This window comes from Bos javanicus, chromosome 20 (assembly GCF_032452875.1).
Source record: "Bos javanicus breed banteng chromosome 20, ARS-OSU_banteng_1.0, whole genome shotgun sequence".
In the NCBI taxonomy this organism is placed as follows: Eukaryota; Metazoa; Chordata; class Mammalia; order Artiodactyla; family Bovidae; genus Bos; species Bos javanicus.
In genome coordinates, this window is record NC_083887.1 from 14,098,134 (window position 1) to 14,116,142 (window position 18,009).

The window sequence follows — 18,009 nt, forward strand, 5'->3', positions numbered from 1 at the left end:
TTTATGTGGAGCCAAAAAACAGCTTAGCAAAACAAATTTCTCCTCCTTCCATTTATCTGACATATTTTGGGGACTTCACTCTAACCCATAAATATCTTTGATAAGTCATAATTACATATGGAGAAAAAGAGCATAACTTAGTAAACATGATTAGCATAGTGTTTGCATATTGGAAGCCTCAAGTTCAGTTGTGTTCAAGTATCCTAGTCCTATAGAGGGCAAGAGATAAAGGTCTTAGAGTAATTCATTTTAAAGGTAATATATTGTTAGTTTTGTGAAGATTGGTAGAGCAGTTTATGAAAATGTAGTAGGTAAGACACTTGACTTGCCATAGATGAGACACCTAATTCATTTTTGCTTAATTTACGTGTGTTAGCACAACTTTATAGGAAAAGGTAGATGTTATATTATCTGTTAACTTTTTGTTGTTGTTGTTAAGAAACTGTTAAGATATAATCAGGGTTATATTGAAAGATCTATTTCTTAGATTAACCCACTGTTATAGGCTGAAGATCTGTACTTTATAGTGTAATTGTTTAACTGAAAAATAAATCTAAAATTACAATTATGTTTTCATGTGTTCTGGAAACAAAGCCAAAACACCATATTTTACATAAGAATCTGTACATTTTAATTGAAGACACAAATCTGGCTCATGTTCCTATATTCAAAGCTAATTTTTGAACTCTGTAAATAAGACTTCTCTAAATTAGAAGTGGAATACATAAAATATGACTTTGCTCTCATTCTGTAAGGATTTCTGGAACTGTAAATATACTTTGATTTACTAAGAGTTTCATAATTAGGGAAAAAGCATGTTCTCAAACTAATACATATTTTTTGCCTTGTCTTAGAAGCATAAACAAAAGTGGAGTGTATTAGTTCAATAATTACCTATATTGCTATAGATATTAACCAGGATTAGACTTTTAGTTGTGAAATATGTGCTGCGAGGGAACTAATCATACTTCTGCTTTTATGGAGTATACAGTTTTGCTCAGGACAAGTATATCTTGTCCCAAGCAATAGTAAGTTGTAATAACATCTTATAGGTGGAACATACAATGTTCTTCATTTCATTTATTAGTGAGTGAGGTTTATGTTTTCTGAATGAAAAAATTCACATATGACACTAGGGTACAAGCTCGTTATGCTTAAAAGTGGCATTTTATGAGAAAATTCAAGAAAATTTATATATAATATTACTACTATTAATTTTAAAATAGCATAAATAACAGGCTCAGTATCATAAGAATATATGATTATATTGATTAATTGTAAGCTTAGATTAGTAAAAATTACTCATAGCTTCTTTTTGTTAAAACAACTATAAAATATATGTAATTAACTCATATCTAATATTTTTAAGAAAATCATTTATACCAGAAGACAATACAAAATGATTTATGTCAGCATAATTTGCAATTTCTAGAAATTAGAAATAATTTAAACACTTGTTAATAGAAGTGACATAGTCTTAAATGGAATATCAAAGAACAATATAAATGAATAGCTTACAATTGCACAGCTCAACATGGATGTGTCTCACATTCATAGTATTGAGCAGAAGGATAAATTCATAAAAGAAAACCTACAAAATGACTCCTTTTATGTAGAATTCAAGAACTGTCAGATGAATAAATTGAGAGATGAATAATTACTGACAACACCAAAGAAATTATTATTTTAAAAATCAGGCAAAAATAATTATTTTAAAAATCATTAATTGCATCCTCTTCCCTGTAGACTCAGATTTTATACCTTTTATTTATTTGGAGAATGAAAATGTAATATGTGGGCATTAGAAATTTGAATTACACAGAAAAAAATCATTAATTCTTTGGGAGACAAAGAGAGTTGTGATTGAGCACTTGGAAATTTCCTAAGGGGACAAAAACAAAGAAAACACTTCTTAGAGTTAAATGTACGTCTCTCAGGTTCATGTCCTCTATCTTCTTTCTATACTTATATCTGTGATATTTCATAATGGCAATTGATGGCACAGAGGCATGAAAATATCCAGAATAATTATCTTCTAAGGGCTTCCCTGGTGGCTCAGGGCTAAAGAATTTGTCTGCCAGTGCAAGAGATGCAGGCACAATCCCTGGGAAAGATCCCTGGAAGAAGGAAATGGCAACCCACTCCAGTAATCTTGCCTGTGAAATCCAGTGGACAGAGGAGCCTGGCAGGCTGCAGGGTCTCTTAAGAGTCAGACACAGCTTGAGCGACTAAAGAGTTAATTAATACCTACTGTTTATAGGTTTAACTTACTTGAAAATAACCAAAAAGTAACAGACAGATTTTAGTAACATCATGTAAAAACTGTTTTTGTAGCTTAACCCTGTTAAGAATTAAAGTATGAAGACTATCTTACCCCTCAAATACTTCAGTCAAGGTTTTACTGTATATAATATTTATCATTACTAGAAGGAAAATATGTGGTACATTTTCTACCCAAAATGTAGAAATAGTTTAAATCAACCTTGCAGATATCCTACACTTGCTATCCTAGAGCCAATACTAGTAGGTAAAACATTAGACTTGCAAGCATTGATATTTTGTACAACTATAGCCAAATCCATTTTAAAAGATTTTTGTTGATGCTGTATTCCTAAATACATGTTTATTATTTAAAAGTCTGTTATTTTTTTCACTTGTATTTTATATGGTGTTTCTTCTACAAAAAAAAAAAAATATATATATATATATATATAGGAAAGAGATGACACATGTCTAGATGACTAACTAGACCACATCAATACAAAGCAATTGAAACACAAATCACTTTTGGGGTAGACTTTCTCAGAAAGATTTTCCCACAGGGAACCACACTACATGGCATTCTTCATTGTCTGGAGGCTCCTGTAACAGTCATCTGATTTGGTAGTTTTTAAAGAATGCCAACCAGGATTGAAAGTGAAAAGAAAAAGTGAAAGTCACTCAGTCGTGTCCGACTGTTTGTGACCTCATGGACTCCAGGTAGGAATACTGGAGTGGGTAGCCTTTCCCTTCTCCAGGGGATCTTTGCAACCCAGGGATTGAACCGGGGTTTCCTGCAGGCGGATTCTTTACCAGCTGAGCTACTAGGAAAGCCCACCAACCATGATTTGTAGACCATTAATACCTGGGAACAAGAACTTTAAATGAAGTAATTATTGTTTCTTCCTAGGTTAATCCAGTTCTGTTAGCTATCAGGAAAGAATTTTTTTCCATGTTTTATTTTTTTCCTCAGGTTATCCTGTTTGTAAATTTTTGGGGGGTCCACATACTTCTTTCTCTTAAGTTTTTAGGTTAATTAAAAATAATTATGTATACTATTTTTTTAATGGATTTTGAGTTGGTGCCACTTAAGTGAATATATCTTATACTTTCCTTGTTATGCTATTGGCAAATATTTAATATCTGTAGGATCCTGTACTTAAGTCAGTGTTTAAAAATTTTCCATTAATTTATATAGAACTTAGCTTGATATTTTATTTTTATTACATATTTAGCTCCTTTCAGAGAGACTTTTATAGTTTGTTGTAGATAGAGATGAAATTTATATTTTAGGAAAAAATTAGGAAATAAAACTACTAATGGAATTACCTCATAAATTCTTCTTTTGTTATACTTTCACATTGACCTCTTTATCATTAACCTTAATATAAATTTTGAATTTACTAGTAGAATTTTATTTGGCTAAAATTTGCATACTCATGTGAAGCTATTTTATATAATAAAAAGAACTTACTATTTTTAAAATTCATCTGGAAATGGTCTTTCTTAGTGTATGTCAATTTCTAAAAGCATTGTGAACAGAAAATAAAAAGCATTCTGTCATAAAATATGGATAGCTGGGTGAAAAAATTTCTCTATTAGTTAGACACCTAGAGCAGTGACAAATGAAACGATTATAATAGCCAATAATAACATCTATCTATTTGGTACTACATTTAATATTCCATCTAAATATCATTATTGTTTAAAAATTAATCAAAAAAGCAAAACAAACAAAAAAATTAACCAAGAGGCATAAATGAAAGAAAAAGGGGTCTTTGAATCTATCACCTTATGAATAGCATGGTTCAGTTTTTGGGAGTTATTTATTTGCTTCTATGCAAATATATATTAGTATATAACATTTACTTTCGCATTATAAGAATGATAAAATTTGAAGTGAATATGAAGTTTATTATTATGCATGTTTTTTTCTTGCTTACCTATAAATGAAAATTTGTACTGTCCTAAATAATAGTTGAGGAACTTCTACTTGTAAAATTATTTTCCTTTGGCAAAGTGGATGGAAAAGATTTGGAAAAAAAAACAGAAGTGCTGGCACAATTGACAGGAATGTTGGAAAAAATTTTTAAATGTTGGCATAGGAATTCTTTAAAAATTCTAACTTATTCACATGTGAAATGAAAGTAAAAAAGCATCTGTCCTATTTTATGCACACTGACTAAATAAAAAGAACAATTATATTTAGCAAAGTATAAAGCTCTTTAAACTAAGATATTCTGTCTGACTTTTGGCGATCTTTATGTTATTTGTTCCACTGAATTAAATATTATGTTTGAATGAAGCATACTTTGAAAAGCAGAAATTATAGAGAAGAGAACATTCTCTTTTCCAATTCTGATGATCCTAGATGAAATATGAAATTTTTGAGAGACTAAACACTTTTAATATACTTGAGAAGAGAACTTTGGATCTTGGCCTCATCTGTCATTCAGCCCATTTGTTATTGAAATATTTCAAGAACCTTTGGACATGTTTTACCACACCATCTATTTGTTCTACCCAAGGTGGAAGTATATAGATTAGGTCTTTAAGGATCACAACCAGTTTTTTTCCCATATTTTGTTTTTGATTCCACTACCAGATATGGTTATGTTTTCACTGAAAACAAACAAGAAACTTAGAGCAGTATGAAATTGTTTTGATTCCTCCAGAAATTAGTTTAAATCAGTGTTTAAAGGCCAACCTGACATTTTTAAATTATTTTGTAAGATGTTTTTATTGCATCTTAGTTCTGGAAAAAACTATTGGAACTCTTATTCAAGTTTTAATAAAGCTATTCTATTTTGCCATGATTATATATTAGTAGAATATATTGTTTTTCATGCATCAATTATTAAAATAAATAACTCAATACATGGTTTCATGACTGAGATTGAAACAGTCCACAGTGTACCTAATCTCCTTTGATCCTTTATGTTGAACAGTTCAGGCCGTGGTACTTGCCTTGATAATGAGCCTCCCAAGCGTGACTTTCTTTATCCAGCTGTGGCCCCAGGTCAGGTGTATGATGCCGATGAACAATGCCGTTTCCAGTATGGAGCAACATCTCGACAATGTAAATATGGGGTAAGAAGTCTTAATCCTTCTGTTTAGTCATATATATGTTTTTTTTTTTTTCATGATGCAATTGTTAAGATGGAATTTTGATGAATGTAATTTCTCTGGTATCAGTATTAACACAAGTACGGCCTTTGACATTGCTCCTTTTCTGAAATCATTTGTATAATATTTATTCTAAATGTTTGAATAATCCTTTAATTAAATAAATTTCAAATGTCTTGAGAAGGATGCAGATAAAATTTAAATATTTTCCAGTGTATTTCTTTTTTAAGTTCTGAGTTTATAATGCCAACTTCTGTCTTTAAAATGTTATGATTTTGAAACCTCCCCCACTTCCCACCTTTTCTGGTACTGTAATAACTGGGTTAAGGACACTTTGACTTTGACTCAGAGTTTTAACTTATACTTTTAGTATTGAGTCATTGCAAGTTGCCCACATTCTAACACAGTAACTGAGTGGGGACAAAATGACATTAGGCTTAATAGAGAAACAAGGAAAATTGCTATGGGAAAATAATGGAGGCATCATGGTTTACTCTTCTTCTCTCAGCATCATGGTTTACTCTTCTTGTCTGTCTAAAAAAGTTTCAGGATCTACCTCAGAAGATGTTAAAAAATAATTCTTTTTAAATTTTCATAGAGAAAGATTTCAGTGTCTAATAGCGGAGACATTCATAGTAGATACACAATGTAAACATGTTGAATGAAAGAATAGGATTTTTAAATGATGAATTGTATGTCAAAAAATTTTGAAAGTAAGTTTAAGGCCTTGGTTCCAATTTTTTGTAAACAGTGTGTTTAAAATCCCTTAAAAAAATAATAACAATAAAAGGTAGTTAAGACTAAATGGAGGGGTGTGGTCTGTGACCCGGCTCGTCAAGTTGCAGTGGCGCGGAGAAGTCTGCAAAACAAGAGGCGGAGGATTAAAAAAAAAAAAAAAGACTAAATGATACACATATTGTACTGTACCAGTTATTCTTCTTGGGTGCAGTACAAAGGAAAGTGATTTTTTAAATAACCTTTGAGTGACAAGTATATTATTATTCCTAGGAGGCTTTGGCAGCACATTTTGTGCATTAGATTTAAAGAGTGTATGCAACTATCTAAAGATCTAGAGTCTTAAGTAAAACTTTGTCTCTCTATAAAGAATCTTTACTTCTATTCTTGTTGCTGTATGTTTTCAGTTACTTTTTTCCCTTGATTGTTTTTTCCCTCAGAAAAAGCCAAACTTTTGATCACAATCTTTGTATATACTTGTAGCTTCAGTCAGTTCAGTTCAGTTGAGTCGCTCAGTCATGTCCGACTCTTTGCGACCCCATGAATCACAACGTGCCAGGCCTCCCTGTCCATCACCAACTCCCGGAGTTCACTCAAATTCATGTCCATCGAGTCGGTGATGCCATCCAGCCATCTCATCCTCTGTCATCCCCTTTTTCTCCTGCCCCCAATCCCTCCCAGCATCAGAGTCTTTTCCAATGAGTCAACTCTTCACATGAGGTGGCCAAAGTATTGGAGTTTCAGCTTTAGCATGAGTCCTTCCAATGAACACCCAGGACTGATCTCCTTTAGAATGGACTGGTTGGATCTCCTTGCAGTCCAAGGGACTCTCAAGAGTCTTCTCCAACACCACAGTTCAAAAGCATCAATTCTTTGGCGCTCAGCTTTCTCACAGTCCAACTCTCACATCCGTACATGACCACTGGAAAAACCATAGCCTTGACTAGACGGACCTTTGTTGGCAAAGTAATGTCTCTGCTTTTGAATATGCTATCTAGGTTGGTCATAACTTTCCTTCCAAAGGAAAAACAAACCAGCCCTAATTTAGATGGCTATCTGAGTATAGCATCCTGAGATAAATGCCAAACACAAACACTGGAGGTTCAAAAAAGGCACTCTGTCCTTTTGGTGAGGAGATACTTATAGTGTTGAAGCATCAAGAAATGTTTCATCAAGAAATCTTTCAACTAGCAGGTCTATAATGATGTCAGGGAAGATTTTAAACAAAGATCTACAGACTGACCCAGAACGTAGCAGTGGTGAGCTTTCCATCTCTTTCATTTTTGTCATCATGCCGTCATTGTAGGGATTATCAGTAATTGCATCTGTAGTTATGAAAAATCTTGTCTGAATTCTTTCTAAATAGGTTGATTAATATACATCTGAATACTTTTGGTAATTTACCAGTGGAGCAGAATAGATATGCAGAAATGAAACCATGCATATATGATCACCTGATTTTCAATCAAGGTGACAAGAGTACACAATGGAGAAAGGATCAGTTCAGTTCAGTCACTCAGTCGTGTCTGACTCTTTGCGACCCCATGGACTGCAGCATGCCAGACCTCCCTGTCCATCACCAACTCACAGAGGTTACTCAAACTCATGTCCATTGAGTTGGTGATGCCATCAAACCATCTCATCCTCTGTCGTCCCCTTCTCCTCCCACCTTCAATCTTTCCCAGCATCAGGATCTTTCCAAATGAGTCAGTTCTTCGCATCAGGTGGCCAAAGTATTGGAGTTTCAGCTTCAACATCAGTCCTTCCAATGAATATTCAGGACTGATTTCCTTTAGGATGGGCTAATTGGATCTCCTTGCAGTCCAAGGGACTTTTAAGGGTCTTCTCCAACAGTACAGTTCAAAAGCATCAATTCTTCGGTGCTCAGGTTTCTTTATAGTCCAACTCTCAATCCATACATGTCTACTAGAAAAACCATAGCCTTGACTAGATGGACCTTTGTTGGCAAAGTAATGTCTCTGCTTTTGAATATGCTGTCTAGGTTGTTCATAACTTTTCTTCCAAGGAGTAAGCTTTTAATTTCATGGCTGCAGTCACCATCTGCAATGATTTTGGAGCCCCCAAAAATAAAATCTTCCACTATTTCCCCATCTATTTGCCACAAAGTGATGGGATGAGATGCCATGATCTTAGTTTTCTGAATGTTGAGTTTTAAGCCAACTTCTTCACTCTCCTCTTTCACTTTCATCAAGAGGTTATTAAGTTCTTCTTCAATTTCTGCCATAAGGGTGGTGTCATCTGCATATCAGAGGTTATTGATATTTCTCCCGGCAATCTTGACTCCAACTTGTGCTTCATCTAGCCCAGCGTTTCTCATAATATACTCTGCATATAAGTTAAATAAGCAGAGTGCCTTGTATATTGTCACGGATGTAGCATCATCAACAAATGCAGCATCATCTTTCAGAATTTGAAATAGTTCAACTGGAATTGCATCGCCTCCACTAGCTTTGTTCATAGTGATGCTTCCTAAGGCCCACTTGACTTCACATTCCAGGATGTCTGGCTCTAGGTCAGTGATCACACCATTGTGATTATTGGGGTCATGAAGATCTTTGTTGTACAGTTCTTCTGTGTATTCTTGCCACCTGTTCTTAATATCTTCTGCTTCTGTTAGGTCCATACCATTTCTGTCCTTTATTGAGTCCATCTTTGCATGAAAAGTCCCCTTGATATCTCTAATTTTCTTTACGAGATCTCTAGTCTGTTCCATTCTATTGTTTTCCTCTATTTCTTTGCACTGATCTCTGAGGAAGGCTTTCTTATCTCTCCTTGCTATTCTTTGGAACTCTGCATTCAAATGGGTATATCTTTTCTTTTCTCCTTTGCTTTTTGCTTCTCTTCTTTTCACAGCTATTTGTAAGGCCTCCTCAGACAGCCATTTTGCTTTCTTGCATTTCTTTTTCTTAGAGATGGTCTTGATCCCTGTCTCCTGTACCATGTCCCAACCTCCGTCCATAGTTCATCAGGCACTCTATCAGAACTAGTTCCTTAAATCTATTTCTCCCTTCCACTGCATAATCATAAGGGATTTGATTTAGGTCATACCTGAATGGTCTAGTGGTTTCGCCTACTTTCTTCAGTTTCAGTCTGAATTTGGCAGTAAGGAGTTCATGATCTGAGCCACAATCAGCTCCCGGTCTTGTTTTGGCTGACTGTATAGAGCTTCTCCATATTTGGCTGCAAAGAATATAATCAATCTGATTTCGGTGTTGACCATCGATTGATGTCCATTTGTAGAGTCTTCTCTTGTGTTGTTGGAAGAGGATGTTTGCTATGACCAGTGCGTTCTTTTGGCAAAACTCTATTAGCCTTTGCCCTGCTTCATTCTGTACTCCAAGGCCAAATTTGCCTGTTACTCCATGTGTTTCTTGACTTCCTACTTTTTCATTGCAGTCCCCTGTAATGAAAAGGACATATTTTTTGGGTGTTAATTCTAGAAAGTCTTGTAGGTCTTTGTAGAACCATTCAATTTCAGCTTCTTCAGCATTACTAGTCAGGGCATAGACTTGGATTACTGTGATATTGAATGGTTTGCCTTGGAAACGAACAGAGATCATTCTGTCGTTTTTGAGATTGCATCCAAGTACTGCAATTCAGACTCTTTTGTTGACCATGATGGCTACTCTATTCCTTCTAAGGGATTCCTGCCCACAGTAGTAGATATAATGGTCATCTGAGTTAAATTCATCCTTTCCAGTCCATTTTAGTTCGCGGATTCCTAAAATGTTGATGTTTACTCTTGCCGTCTCCTATTTGACTACTTCCAATTTGCCTTGATTCATGGATGTAACAGTCCAGGTTCCTAAGCAGTATTGCTGTTTACAGCATTGGATCTTGCTTCCATCACCAGTCACATCCACAACTGGATGTTGTTTTTGCTTTGGCTCTGTCTCTTCATTCTTTCTGGAGTTATTTCTCCACTGATCTCCAGTACCATATTGGGCACCTACCAGCCTGGAGAGTTCATTTTTCAGTGTCCTATCTTTTGTCTTTTCATACTGTTCATGGGATTTCAAGGCAAGAATACTGAAGTGGTTTGCCATTCCCTTCTCCAGTGGACCACATTTTGTCAGAACTCTCCACCATGACCCTACATGACATGGCTCATAGTTTCATTGAGTTAGACAACAATGTGGTCCATCTGATTAGATCATTAGTTTTCTGTGATTGTGGTTTTCAGACTGTCTGCCCTCTAATGGAGAAGAATAAGAGGTTTATGGAAGCTTCCTGATGGGAGAGACTGACTGAGGGAGAAACTGGGTCTTGTTCTGATGGGGGGGGCCATGCTTAGTAAATCTTTAATCCAATTTTCTGTTGATGGGTGGAGCTGAGTCAGGAGGAAGGACAGTCTCTTCAATAAAATGCTCTGGAAAAACTGAACAACCACATTCAGAAGAATAAAACTGCACCCTTAGTGTACACCATATTGCAAAAATTAACTCAAAGTGGATTAAAGACTGAAATGTAAGACTGGAAACTATAAAATTCCTAGAAGAACATATAGGAGAAAAGCTTCTTGATCTGTTCTTGGCAGTGGTTTCTTGATATGAAAAGTACAGGCAACAAAAGTAACTATAGATGAGTGGGAGTACATCAAAATAAAAGGCTCCGTACAGCAAACCAGTCAACAAAATGAAAAGCCAGTTTATGGAATGTGCAAAAATTATTTGCAAACCATATATCTGATGAACGTATAATGTCCACAGTATATAAGGAACTCTTATAGTTTTAGCAAAAAAAGCAAATGATCCGGTTTAAAAATCAACAAAGGAACTAAATAGACATTTCTCAAAAAAAGACATACAAATGAACAGTTATATGAAAGGGTGCTAATCCTCACTAATCATCAGGAAAATGCAAATCAAAAGAGCAATGAGATATCACCTTACACCTGTTAGGATGGTTATTATTAAAAAAATGATAATTAGTGTTCACAAAAATGTGGAAAAAAGAGAATTCTTTTTTTTTTTCTGTATAAAATTTAAAGGGGTGCTCTGCATTTATCTCATTAAATACAATCATTTTCCATATTGTTTTTATACACGGTGAGAATGTAAATTTGTTCAGCCACTGTGGAAAACAATATGGAGCTTTCTCAAACAATTATAAATAAGACTGCCATATGATCTAGGAATCCTACTCCTGGGTATATATCCAGAGGAACTGAAATCAGGATCTATAAGAAGGTATGTTCTCTCATATTTATTGCAACATTTTTCAAAATAGCTCAGACGTGGAAGCAACCTAAATGTTCATTGATCACCAAGAGATTTTACTCAGCCACTTTTTACAGTGAACATCAGCTAATTTGTCCTTGAAGATTTCAAAAAGCTAGAGTATGACAAGATACTTTTCATTTACCTTTCACACGGTAGACATTCAATACATATTTCCCTTTCCTCTATGAATATCTATGTCATCTATGATACCATCCTATATAACTGATATGTTAGTGGTACTTTAGGAGAATCTGAGCCATCTGTACTTTGGGGAGTATGTTAACATACTCTAAGCATCACATTTTGACTAAATTTCATCCTTCAATCTCAGCTCACATGAAGTTTCTCTGCAGACAGGCCTTCAGTCTGATCCATCTATATGCAGTATTCTCCCAGTTACTTACATTTATGCTCCCAGTTAAAGCATAAAGGAAATTGTGCTTTTTATTTCCTTCATAGCACTTACCACGGAGAAGGCAATGGCACCCCACTCCAGTACTCTTGCTTGGAAAATCCCATGGACGGAGGAGCCTGGTAGGCTGCAGTCCATGGGGTCTCTAAGAGTTGGACACGACTGAGCGACTTCACTTTCACTTTTCCCTTTCATGCATTGGAGAAGGAAATGGCAACCCACTCCAGTGTTCTTGCCTGGAGAATCCCAGGGACGGGGGAGCCTGGTGGGCTGCCGTCTATGGGGTTACACAGAGTCGGACATGACTGAAGTGACTTAGCAGCAGCAGCAGCACTTACCACAGTCCATAATCATTTTACTTATTTGATTACCTGTTAGCTAGTTAAATGTAATCTTCTAAGTAAGGCCTGTCCTAACAACCTTATCTGAAACTGCACACACGCATATACATACACAAACACACGTCATGTAATTTTCCCTGACTTTTTTTTCTTATTATTTGTTACTGATACTTTCTAACATACTGTATATTTTGTTCATTTTGCTTCTGCCTGCCTGTTTGTTCATGGCTGTTTATAAAGCGAATAGCACGTCTGCCTCATAATAGGAGCTCAGAAAATATTTGGTAAATAAATAAGTGAGAAGAATTATCTGGTAAAGAGAGGAGAGAAGACTCTTGTGAAGACCCTGAGGCTGTGTATTTGAAGAGCTGAGAGAAGGCCAGTGCGACTGATGCTCTCAAAGCAGCCATCATGTACATGAGGCAAGAAAAGAATAGGATACAAATCAGACTTACAGGCTTTGTTAAGAATTCTAGGTTTTTGTCTTAAGAGCAATAGAAAACAAAAGATTTTTAATGAATGAGAACAGGAGAACTTATTGATGTGCAGAGGATCACGAAATTTCGAAAGCTCATTATCTTAGGAAATAAATATAATTTAATATAGGACAGTATAAATTATTTTTATCAACATGTTAATGTCTTTATATTTTTAATTATTTCTTTTAATTGGAGGCTAATTACTTTACAGTATTGTAGTAATTAATGTCTTTAAGAAGCCTTCCATCACGCTGTGTCTGCCTGAAATATAGCTCTTTGTAGTGAGGGTAACCTGCTAGAGATAAGATATTAGAGTTATTTAATCAAGGTATTATCCCCATGGAGTATACTTAAAACTGACCTATTTTGTCTCTTAGACTCACTTTTTAATGTTTTCATGTTATTCTCTTTTGTTTATTATTTTATCACTCTGAGTTAGCTAAGGTTCAAGTCATTTTTGCTTTCTCATTGAGAATCATTTAACTAAAAATACTTTATTAGTCTTTTTTGGGTACTTTTGACTACCTCCATAATTTTTTAAAGAGATTCAGATAACTTGAGAGGATAATAGTGAAATACTTAGAAGTACATATAAGGGAAGTTTAAAGAAATTGAGTTTGAGTAGCCTGTAAAAAAGAAAGCTAAATGTTGGTTTCAAAATCACTTTCAGGCTTTGGAGCATTTATTATAGTTTGATTGCTGGTAACAAATTGTTCTCCTTCCCCACCAAGAGCATAAAAAAGCACAGTTGCCTTAATTTTTATAGCTGGAAGGTTGTTGATTAGGTAGTAGGAAGAATTTCAAGTTATTAAATACTGGAATTTTGTACTGAGGGAAATTGTAGAATCACTTTCCTTGAGGATTTTAAGGTGACATAAATATTCTACAATATGGTTTGATATGGGCTTAGGGAATAAAAGACATGGAATTGTTTTAACACCTCAATATTCTTTTGGAGTACAAACATATGTACTTATCAGGCATATACTTGACAAGAAGTTGATTTAATTTTTATTTTTACTCAAATTTCAAGCCAAAAATCATAGGTTTATAATCATTTGTATTCTTGGAGATCAGTAGTTTCTACTCTGGGCTTCCTAAAGAATCAGCCTGTGATGCAGGAGACCCAGGTTTGATCCCTGGGTTGAGAAGATCCCCTGGAAAAGGAAATGGCAACCCACTCCAGTATTCTTGCCTGGAGAATCCCATGGACAGGGGACTGTGGCAGGCTACAGTCCATGGGGTCTCAAAGAGTCATACACAACTGAGCGACTAACACTTTTCACTTGCTTCTTAGAAGTATTTTTTAAACCATTTAATAATTTTTAATCCCTTTAGATTGATAGTTATTTAATCCAAATTTCTAGGCTAGTTTTTTGTTTATATGTATGTGTGTGTGTTTAATGTATATATATATATATATAATACACATATAACTATATATATATATATATATATACATATATGGCTTTTTTTTTTAACCTTTTTAGGATCTCTTGCACTTAAATTACACACATAACAGGATTAATCTATTTAAAGCTGAAATACGGGTGCATTATTCTCTTTCTTCAAATGGCTACTAAACACCTGGAGCCAGGCCACAGGGTCACCATATGTTGGTTTTCAATTTTCCTTTGGGTGATACAGTGATAAGTAACCTTTCTAATCAGCGATGCTCCTTCTTGACCTCTTTAGTGGTATGCTTTCCCCCTTGGCCATTAGGATCCTTTATTGCAAACAGCTGTTGAGAAATGTTACCAATAGGATAATGAGGACAAAGAGAATGTTTCATATCCAGAACCAGGGACCCAAGATGTTATACCCTTAGGATTTCACAAGGGCAGAAAATTTGTGTATGTCTCTTAATTGATCTTTAGAGTTGTTTAAGAAATTAAAAACAAAAACCATCTAGCAGTAAAAAGGTTATTTTCTCTTCTTATACTGTTTTAATTTCTTAATGATATAATAATTATGAAATGGTATTGTGTTTTTATAATATCCCTTTCCCCTATTGGAGAAGGAAATGGCAACCTACGTCAGTACTCTTGCCTGGAAAATTCCATGGGCTACAATCCACAGGGTCACAAAGAGTTGGGCATGACTGAGTGACTTCACTTTCACTTTCCCCCATGTCAGCTGCTAATTTTAATTTTCTCAGGTAAATCAAAGAGCCTTTCTTCCCCCCTTTTTTTTCAGCATCATTTAACAGCTATAGTTACTTGAAAAGGATGGAAACACTAAGAAAGCTAATTCTAATGTCTTTGACTATAAAAAAACCAATTATTCTATTCTGATCAAAGGAGCCCAAGTTCAGTCCTTTACAAAGTTATTTTCTTGATATCAGCTAAATTATTTTTCATTAGATGATTACTTTAAAACTCTACTCTATGTATTTTTAATTATGATTTATACTTGCTAATATTTTTATTGTTATTAATATTTGCAAACTTCCTTCATTTGAAAAATCAAATGGAATAGAAATCTTGGAGTTGATATTAAAATTTTAGATAAGTTTTGAAGAGTATTTTAACAGTATCTTTAATTACATTAGAGATGTACACTCTAATGTACATGATGATGTTACATTCTAATGTATAAGTTGATGCCTAAGCTCATGCTTTGAAAGTGAATGGGTTAGTCACTCAGTTGTGTCCAACTCTGTGCGACCCTATCTATGGACTGTAGTCTACCAAGCTCTGGTCCATGAGATTCTCCAGGCAAGAATACTGGAGTGGGTTGCCCTTCTCTTCTCCAGGGGTGTCTTCCCAACCCAGGAATTGAGCCCATATCTCCCACATTGCAGGCAAATTCTTTACCATCTGAGCCACCAAGGAAGCTCTCAAGCTCATGTATTGAATGAATATCTTATGAATTAGTACATAATATTTTTAATATAAATTTATTTATTTTAATTGGAGGCTAATTAATATTAAGTTGAGGTATCTTCCTTTAAAATACAGATAAAGTATAGGATTATGATTATGTCAATAAAGGACATTATGAATATTGAGTGGGGTTTTGTATGATGTTGTTGTTGTAAGTAAACCTTTACTAATCAGCCTTAATTGACCAGTGACTTTATTCAGTTTTGATACACTTAAAAGAAACTGAAAAGTAGCTTAATTGTGTGGAGATGTTTTAGGCATTGATATTAGACAACTGATTGAAATCTAGGTTTAGGTAGAATTGAAGCAATTGCTAAGTCTTTCTGAGCTTATGTTTCTCACACTTTCTAATAGATTGTCATGATGAAATGAGATACAGATATGAAGATGCCTAGCACAGTAGTTGCCAGTATACCGTGAAAAAGTAATTAGTTTCTTTTTTCATGCCTACAACATTGCTGCTAAGAAGTTATTTAGTGTATTCTGCAGTATCTCCAATGATTAGGAAATTATGATTGTTCAGGTCTGACTTTTCGAAGATTTTTCTGTACATTAAACAGATCTGCATAGTCCCCAGGTTTTTTAAAAAATCTTTTTTCCCAGTTTTATTGAAACATAATTGGCATAGATCACTGTATAAGTTTACAGTGTACAGCATGATGATTTAATTTACATATGTCGTGAAATAATGACTATAGTATGTTTTAGCTAGCATCTATCATCTCATATGGGTGTCCCCGGTGACTCAGCATTAAAGAATCTGCAATGCAGAAGACTGAGGAGATGTAGGTTCGATTCCTTTGTCAAGAAGATATCCTGGAGGAGGGCATGGCAAGCCACTCCAGTATTCTTGCCTGGAGAATCCCATGGACAGAGGAGCCCAGTGGGCTACAGTCTACAGGGTTGCAAAGATTTAGACGTGACTGAAATGACTTGAGTATGCATGCACGCATCATCTCATATGGGCTTCCCAGATGGCTCACTGGTAAAGAATCCTCCAGCCAATGCAGGAGACATGGGCTTGACCCCTGGTTTGGAAAATCCCCTGGAGAATGAAATGACAACCCATTCCAGTTTTCTTGCCTGGGAAATCCCATGGACAGAGGAGCCTGGCAGGCTTTAGTACATGTGGTCACAAAAGAATTAGACACAACTTAGTGGCTAAAATAATCATCTCCTATAGATAAAATGAAAAGAAAAAAAATTGTTCCCTTGTGATGAGAACTTTTAGAATCTACTCTTTTTTTTTTTTTAAATGTGGACCATTTTTAAAGTCTTTATGGACTTTGTAACAGTATTGCTTCTGTTGTTTATGTTCTGCTTTTGGGGCCCATGAGGCATGTGGGATCTTAGCTTCTCCACCAAGGATCAAATCTGTACCCCCTGTATTGGAAATTGAATTCTTAACCACCAGGAAAGTTCCTTAGGATCTACTCTTTTAACAAATTTCCTGTGTACCTTCTACCTTTTATCCATTAGTTGAACTGATTTCTAAGTCAACATGCATATTTTATCTCCAATCCTGTATGTAACTTTTTTTTAAGTCATGTTTCAAAAACATTATTTAGAGTAAACAATCACTCCTTCAGGTACAGAAACATAAAATAGTAGATAAGTAAAACTAACAAAGGGCTTCTCAGGTTGCTAAACAACCCGCCTGCCAATGCAGTAGATGCAATTTGAGATGTGATTTGATCCCTGGGTCAGGAAGATCCCTTGGAGGAGGACATGAGAACCCACTCCAGTATACTTGCCTGGAGAATCCCATGGACAGAGTCGCCTGGCTGGCTGTGATTCATAGTGTTGTAAAGAATCAGACACGACTGAAGCGACTTAACATGCATGCACACAAAACTAACAAAATATAACTAAATATCATTTTTTTAGCTTCAGCATGTACTTCTCCAATGAGGAGAGGCACAGGTAAAATTGATATATTGTGGGATGATGCCAGTATAATGCATAAATCTTGTTTCTTCACTTAGATTGTTTCTAAGTGCATTAATGGTGTAAAACAATCAGGCAAGTTTCTTACAAAGAGAAAAATCTGTAGCAGTAATGTTAGATTCTTAGAAACATTTGAAATTCCTATAGAATGGCCTCTTTACTGGACATAGATAACGTGGTAGCTTGATTTCCAAAACTAAGATGATGAACTCATTAGGGCAAGTAAAGAATCTGTGAAGATATATTCATTTGTTTTATTTTTAAAACATTGATAGAAACTATATCCAGAAGACACTTAGTAATTTTTATGACTCTGATTTCTGTTGGAGGTAAAAACCTACATCTCTAAAAAGGAAGTATCACAATCCACAGACTTTAAGCCTACAAAAGATCAACTGATGTGGAAAATATGGAAAGACATTAAGAGACATGAGTTAGAATAAGAAGGTCCAATGTAAGTTGAATAGGAAGTTCTAGGAGAAAGAATGGAGCAGAGGTATATTAAAAGATTTAATGACTAAACTAGTAATTTTTATGAAACAAAGAAATATATAAATCCTCAAAGCATAGATAAATAAAAAG

General features: G+C 34.9%; 1 protein-coding gene across 4 annotated transcripts in view; it reads left to right on the plus strand.

Annotated features, from left to right (window-relative positions):
* The window catches only part of ADAMTS6 (ADAM metallopeptidase with thrombospondin type 1 motif 6), a 430,884-nt gene that overhangs the window by 134,773 nt on the left and 278,102 nt on the right, over window positions 1-18,009 (plus strand). For all 4 annotated transcript variants that reach the window (XR_009731737.1, XR_009731739.1, XR_009731738.1 and 1 more), the window contains exon 10: window positions 5,208-5,349. Coding sequence is in view for 1 of the 4 variants with exons in the window: in XM_061393406.1 (XP_061249390.1) it covers window positions 5,208-5,349 (142 nt within the window). In the remaining 3 variants the exon portion in view is untranslated. The remainder of the gene's footprint in view (window positions 1-5,207; window positions 5,350-18,009) is intronic.